General features: G+C 52.7%; 1 protein-coding gene across 1 annotated transcript in view; it reads left to right on the plus strand.

The window, feature by feature from the left end:
* DNAJB12 (DnaJ (Hsp40) homolog, subfamily B, member 12) overlaps positions 1-4314 on the plus strand; it is a gene marked incomplete at its 5' end in the record, with an annotated part of 13064 nt that extends 8750 nt beyond the window's left edge. The window contains 3 exons of the mRNA XM_009879183.1: positions 1596-1768; positions 2705-2856; positions 4153-4314. Coding sequence (XP_009877485.1) covers positions 1596-1768; positions 2705-2826 — 295 coding nt within the window. The remainder of the gene's footprint in view (positions 1-1595; positions 1769-2704; positions 2857-4152) is intronic.
* Between the last annotated feature and the right edge of the window lie 2767 nt (positions 4315-7081).

Here is a 7081-nt window from a genome sequence, read left to right on the forward strand (position 1 = left end):
TTTTTTTTTGTAAAGGGAAATGCTGCGCTTGGCCGAGCTCAGCGAGAAGCTTTTAAACCTGATAAGGTTTCAACGGTGCACAGAGATTTTAAAGCCTCTTCTTGATAGGGAAGCTGCCGCTGCGAAAGGCAGAGTGCTACGGAGCTGTCGGGCGCTCCATGACCTGCGTAAATCTCTTCCAGAAACCAGCGTTCTGCTTTTCTGGCCTGACTCGTGCCACCCTGCTCTTCAGTAACACCTCACTGAATTTGCCTGGCTTAATTTCGTGTCCGACTTCAGGGGGCAAGTTTCTTGCGCCAAGTCCTGCCCTTATTTTCATGCTTTTACGCTCCAGCTTGCTGCTGAAGCTCTGCGAGCTTAAATACTCCTCAGTCACAGGCACACTTTGTAGCCTCTATAGCTCATCGTTACACAGAAGAGGAACATGAACTGTGGGAGAGCTTAGGGTTCTGTCTCGACAGGTAAAATAGTGAGCCAAGCTTCTTCCAGACTGCATCTCTGCCAGCCTTTACTGCCAGAGATGGGTTAGCCTTTGTCTCAGAAAGTGCTGAGAGAGCTTTTTGGTTCCATTCGGTCTTTCTGGTTACCCACCGCTCGTGCCCAAGCGCTGGAGCTTGACGAAATGTGCAGTCGTCTTTGAATCACTCCTGCAAACCCTGATAACAGACTGAAGGGCGAGCCGGATGAGTTAATGTTTATACCTGGCCTAAGAACCAGGCTCGCTTTGAAGGCGGCAGCCAGCTGGGATTTATTATGGGAAGCTCTGGGCACGTCTCCAGATGGAGCTGCTCCCGATGAATCCAGTGTTTGGGCACAGGTCCTGAGTTACCGCTTGCCAACACGCCCTAGCAAGTAGCTCTAGGTTTGCTGGAGCGTTGGGGATAGTCAGTACAGGGCTTCTCCGTCTGAAATGCAAATCCACGAGGAAGAGGGGGCAGGGTAAGAAGAGATTTCCTTCTAGAAAGTGCTTTCCCTGCTAGTCGGCGCAGGCTTGAGCACCGAGCGGGTCTCATTCTGTTCTGCAGCAAGAGTGCTCGCTGCAGCACGTGATGCCGGGGGGAAGCAGCTCGCCCTCCTGGGGTTAGCAGATGTCTTGGCGGCGGGGACTGGCTTCGACCGACGGGCAGCCTTGCTGAGCGAGGGGCAGAGGGGTTTGCAGAGGTGCCACAGCCAGTCCCCGCTCTGCTCTCGCCCAGCAGTCGGCCTCTGAGCTTTGTAACTGTCCTCGGCGCTTGCCGCCCAGAACGGGTGATGGTGCTGTTCAGAGGGAGCTCTAATTAGTGCGGAGAATTCTAACGAACGCTTCATTTTAAGTGGGTTTAGGCCTCGGGCGATGTGCCTCGGAGTTATGTCTGCATTCGGAGCTCTGCCCACCTAGGTAGAGACCTGGCAGGTTATCTCTCCCTGTGTCGGCGTTTCATTTCCACGTGAAACACTTCTCTCTCCTTTCCAAACCTTCGGGTCTGTGGATGCGGCAGGGGGGATGTATGCATTCAGTGGTTTGGTATTGTTGTGCAGGAGAAAAGAGCTGGGAGTTTTTTTGCTCTGCCCTTGACACGTGTCCAGCGCTGTTCTGCCTCTTCTCCCTGCACTAGGTCTGTGGGTCACACACACAAGAGAGTGACGGAGCACTTGAAAGTCACCTACTTCGTATCGGAGAACTTTGCAGACGAATACACGGGCACGAACCTGAAGAACGTCGAAAGGAGCGTGGAGGACGACTACATTGCAAACCTTCGAAATAACTGCTGGAAAGAGAAGCAGCAGAGTGAGTAGCTTGGGCTCAGGAGCAGAGGGGCTTGGCTGCTGCCGCATGGGGTCGGCTTGGGAAAGGTCTTTTTCGCTGGGCACCGGGTCGTGCGAAACTCATACTTTAACGTGGTGCGAGCACGTTTCCTGTGTCCTTGGCTTTTGTTTTTTCTCTCTTCCACTTCGTGACAATCCACTATGTGGATTCGGTTGTTTTGGGGTTTTTCTTTTATTTTGTTTCGTTTTTTTAATGCTCCCGTAGAACTGGTCAGACAGGAGTTGTGCCCCGGAGGTTCCCCTGCCCTGTCAGTAGGATATCTCCGATTTCCACTGGAGGGGGTAGGTTGCAGCCATCTGATTTTTCAGGAGGTTCCCCATGGCTCTTGTGGAATATTTTAGTTATTCCATGATTGTGTCTTGGTGTCCTCCATCCCTGCCCAGAAGAAGGCACACGGGGGTTAGGAGGGATGGCTGCCAGGTAGTGTTGGAGATCATCTGGCCATCTGTCCTGCCAGCAGAACGTGGCGAGGGCAGCAAACTTTTCCCAAGTCCCTGGCATGACCTGGCTTCTCTGTTCACCCATTCCCAGCTCTGGGAGCAGCAGCCGGGGCTGAGATTTGAGCATCTGGGACGTGTGTTAGAACCCCAAGTGGTGCCAAACAAGCCTCCACCTTCCTTCTTCCCCGTGCCGCTGGGGTGACTTTGTGTCGGCTGCCTCGTGCGCCTCTGGGGACTAGAGGCACGTCCCGTCAGGTTCCTCGGCCTTTCCCTGGGATGGATGAGCTGTCAGCAGATGTCACACCCATCCTGTCCTGAAGGGCACAGGGCATTTCCTCAGCCCCATCCTGTGCTTCGTCTCGCCTTCAACAACTCGAGGTGCCTCCTGTTGCCAGCGGAGCCCCCGGTGGGCGGGTTTCCTCCCGCGCCGCTAACGCTGGGCTTTTCCCTTTTGCAGAAGAAGGTTTGTTGTACCGGGCACGCTACTTCGGAGACTCGGATCTGTACCAGCGAGCGCAGAGGATGAGCACCCCGAGCTGTAGCAGACTGTCAGACGTTCAAGCCTCGCTGCACGGATAGTCACCACCCACCCGCTCAGCAGAGGTCTAAGTACGAGCCGGTGGCGCATCCCCTGCCAGCGCGGCCGGGTCCCGTAGCGCTTTTGATACTTACTTCAGTCTCTCGGTGGAGATGCAGATCTTCACAAGTCTCCTCTGGACACACACACGTCACGGGGAGGGGGGAGGAGCACCCCTCTCCATGAAGCGTATGCTCGTTAACCCGGGCAATTGATGTTGAATTTGCGTGTTGGCACCCTTGGCTCTCTCCGAGCTCCCTGTTTTCTCCGGTGCTGTCAGGGCCAGGTCTCTGGGAACAGAGTGAAAGCCCTGGGTTTGCCTCAGCTGGCTGGAAGTTTTTTACCACCCATGGCAGCTGGTAAAAAACCCTTTTTTTCGTTGCTTTACTGTCTGTTTTACCTCAGAAACTGTTATCCCCTGGCATTTGAAGCAATGGGGTGACAGGGACCGGGCTCTTGCCAAACAAATGTTCCTTGCCCTGCCCGTTGCCTTCCTGTGGCAAGAGAACAAAGCGAAGGGCCGGAGTTCTCAGTGGGCTGGAGAAGGAACTCACGGCATTAAACTGGGAATCAAAGCTAAGACAGCCAAGGGGGAGTCTGGAAAAACTGGAGGGTTGGAGAGCTCGGACCAAGGCGAGCTCTCATAGCACACATGAGATCGGACATCCTGGGTCACAGGAGGACTGCGTGAAAATCGTGAAAGAAATTGGTGTGGGGTTCGGACTCCTTTTTCTGCTTAATTATCCGGGCTGATCCCACCTTCCCCATACCGCTGGGGTGGCTGTGCAGCGTACAGGTCCCTCCTCAGCAAAATTACTTGAAAACAGGGCATCTGTACAAAACAAATTGGGGGCAAAGCTTGCTCCGCACACGAGTTGTACAGACACCGTTTAGGCTTGCAGAGACTTCTCGGGGACGCCACTTGATTTGTAGGCACAAGCACAAAGGTTTAGCAGGGGAGTTGTGGTTTGGTTTTTATTTTTCTTGGCAGAGAAGCACATCTGAAAGTTTGGCTTTTCACGCAAATCCTCTGGGTCGCGCTTGTCCTTTTTTTTCGGGAGGAGGTTTTATCCTGTTTTTGGAATCGTTCTTCTCTCCATCTGCCCGCTCTCTTGTTTTGATAACCGTGCCTCGATACCCCGGTGTTAATTACCTCCTTTTCTTTAGTTCCTTCTCTTCCCCCGTGGTGCGAAAAGAGAGCCGAGGCGGACTGAAATCGCACGACTGCAAACGCTGCTGCCTGTGACGGGGAGGGAGGGGAAGGAAGGGGGAGGTACGGTGACGCGCGACTGTCCGGAGTCTGACACCGCTCCCGCTTTTGTTCCCAGACCTTTGAGAAATGCCTGAAGACTTCTGGTGAAGTGCACTGAGCCAAGGTGATGGACTCGAGATTTCAAAGAATCAAACCTGTATCTTACAAATGGAATTGGGAGAATTAGCGACGCACAACTGCCCTCTTTTCCTCTCTCTGCCTGTCTCCGCCGCTCGACCTACGTCTCGGGCAGCGATCAGGGCAGGAAAAAATCGATCTTGCCCGTCTTCCTCCTTCTCCTCTGACACCGCTAGCGTGTGCCAGTCTCGTTGGCTCCCAGGATCCCCTAACCCTGAGAACAGACAGAGTGTAAAATAACACTAGAGTGTAAAATAACACGAACCGCAGAAGCCGTGAAGGAGACCCTTCACCGCTGCGCTGGTCACTGCCGACGGAGAGAGAAATTGGGACGATTTGGTGATAAAACTTTAAAAAAAAAAGAAAGAAAGAAAAAGAAAATATAATCTATTTAGAATTAATTTATAGCTGTATATATGTTGTACTTTTAAACTATGCAGGGGTTGGACGATTAAATTATTTTGTTCTCTGCCCAGTTTGGTAAACAGGGAAGCGGGATGTCTCTTTGCAAGGCGTCTCGCTCCTGCCCGACACACTAAAACGAGAATCACTTTGCAGTTACTGTATTTTGCTTGCTGGAGGATGGCGGCGCGCTGCGGCTTGGGATGTCGATACCTGCCTTTCGGGTTTTAATAAAAGAAATCCCAAATCTGCAGGGGGTGACGGAAGGTTAAAAAAAAAAAAAAAAATCGGGGAAGCCATCCAGGTTTGTGGTGTGGTTTTGCAGCGTTGGCAGAAGCTGGAGCGGGTCAGCTGAGCCGCGGCGTCGCGCTCGGTGACGGGAAGGATTGTCCTGGATGGTTTTTGCTCATCGGTCGTTGGGTTTATTTGTGCACGTAACTTCTGTTTTTTGCAGACTCCGCTTTTAATTTTGCCTCGTAATCAGCGTGCGGCGCGCGTTCTCTAAAGAGGGCTTTCCACGAGCCGCCTCCCTTTGTCGGGTTTTTGGTTTGTGTTTTTTCTTCTCCGCGCGTGCGTGTCCTACACTTGGGGTTCCTCACCCCCAGCCCTCCTGTGGCCGTGGCCTTGACACCCTGTCTCTAACGTTTCCTAGGGGAGACCTGTAAAATTGCCGCTAATTCACGAGAAACGGAGCTTTCTCTTGCTTCTGTTGAAAGAAGTTTCGCAGGGGGAGATTGGGGGGCGCGCCCCGTTTCTCCTCGGAGCCCGGCTGAGCTTGGCGCATCTCTCGCGCGATCGTCGTTAGGGCGCTCGAGGTTAGGAGCCAACTCCTCAAAGCAGAGCCGGCACAAGCAGAGCTACCTTCCATGGAATAAACTGGATTTATTATTTTTTTTAATTTTTGTTTTGCTTCTAAAGACAGTTGCAGTGAGAACCGTCCCTTGACACGCTCAGGGGAATGAATTAAAAATGTGGCGGCTGCCGGGTGGGGTGTGAGGGGCTGGAAGAGGTGAGGTGGTTTTATTTCTTTGTTGTTAGGGATTCACATGCTCTGTCTTCAGCTGTTTATTTATTTTGCAAAATATCAACCCTCCTGTTAACTGCAAGCCTTACTATCCCACAGCCACCGTGACCTGGACCTGATTGTAGGGTTTTTTGCTGGGTTTGGGGGTTTTTTTAAATGATTCCTCCACCTTTGGAAGGACCTGGGTGGAAGTACAGCACTTGGAAATCGCTCTTAAGAGAGGCACAGGCTAGCTGGCATGAAGAGATCCCGGGAAGGGGGCTAAACAAAAATCACCTTCGTGGAAGGTGCAGTCTCACACAACAGCATTCCTCGCCCAGAGCCTGCCCTCCAAAACCGTCTGATTTTATTATCTTTTTTTTTTTTTTTCCAAGTAGATACCCACAGAGAAACGACGAGCGAGAAGGCGTAGATCCTAAGGGATGCCGACAGGCTGTATCTCTCAGTTTAGGATTGATTATACAGTTGTACATCTATAAATAAATGTTTATAACGTGTGTTGGTGTCCTGCAGATCCTTGTCCCAGCTCTGGTTTTACAGCTGCCTCTTCACATCGAGGAATGAAATCCGTCACCTTTGCCATCCCGGTGAGCTCCGGCTCCGCGAGGACCTCTCCAACGCGGGACACAAGGGCGGGGAGAAGATGGAGAAGAGGAGGTGGTGCCCCCCGAGTCAGCCACGGGGCCTGGCAAGGTGATGGCGAATGCCTAGCGAGATTTCTGAGCTTCAAACTGGTTCCCACTGGGATACTCCCAGCAATCCGCTTGGGTTCACATTTGGGGTCAGTGCTCCCCTAATATGTCTCTTTCTCCCAAATCTCCCCCTTAGCTGCAGCAGCCAAAAGCTTCTCTCGCGGCTCCTGGGACAGATTTGACCCTGCCAGCGCTCTCCTCCTCCACACACCAGAGAGCTGGAGGTTGGGGGAGATATTTCTCCCCCTTTTCCCTTTTTTCACCCTTTTCCCTTTTTTCCCCCCCTCTCTCACAGCTCACGTCACTCCCGTTTCCCCTCCGTGCTGCGTTCCTGGCAGCGGCACTGAGTCAGCCCCGGGAGAGCCCAGCACCAACCAACCAGCCACGGGGAAACCCTTCCTTGTGCCCAGCACAGGCCTCGCTCTATTTTAATTTAATTATTTTAATTTTACACATCCCGGTTTTTAGAGAGGTTTTTGCTGCATTTCGGGTCGTCGCCAGCCCAGAGCAATGGGAGATAGTCCGTGCGAGTCCCTGTCTGCTTCACCACACGTGTGGGTGATTTGGGCTCCTCATTAGCTCCTTCCCCAACTGGCAGCTCATTAAGTGGAGTTTTTAATTGGGGCAGCAGCCAGAGGGAGGGGCACAGTGGAGGAAGGCGCCCTGGGAGCAGGTAGGGAGCAAAGGGGAGACTCTGCTTCTTGCCACCTTCATTTGTGGCAGCAAAACACGAGGGTTTAGCGTTACCC

Source organism: Apaloderma vittatum, unplaced genomic scaffold, assembly GCF_000703405.1.
Source record: "Apaloderma vittatum isolate BGI_N311 unplaced genomic scaffold, ASM70340v1 scaffold41811, whole genome shotgun sequence".
NCBI classification, from domain to species: domain Eukaryota; kingdom Metazoa; phylum Chordata; class Aves; order Trogoniformes; family Trogonidae; genus Apaloderma; species Apaloderma vittatum.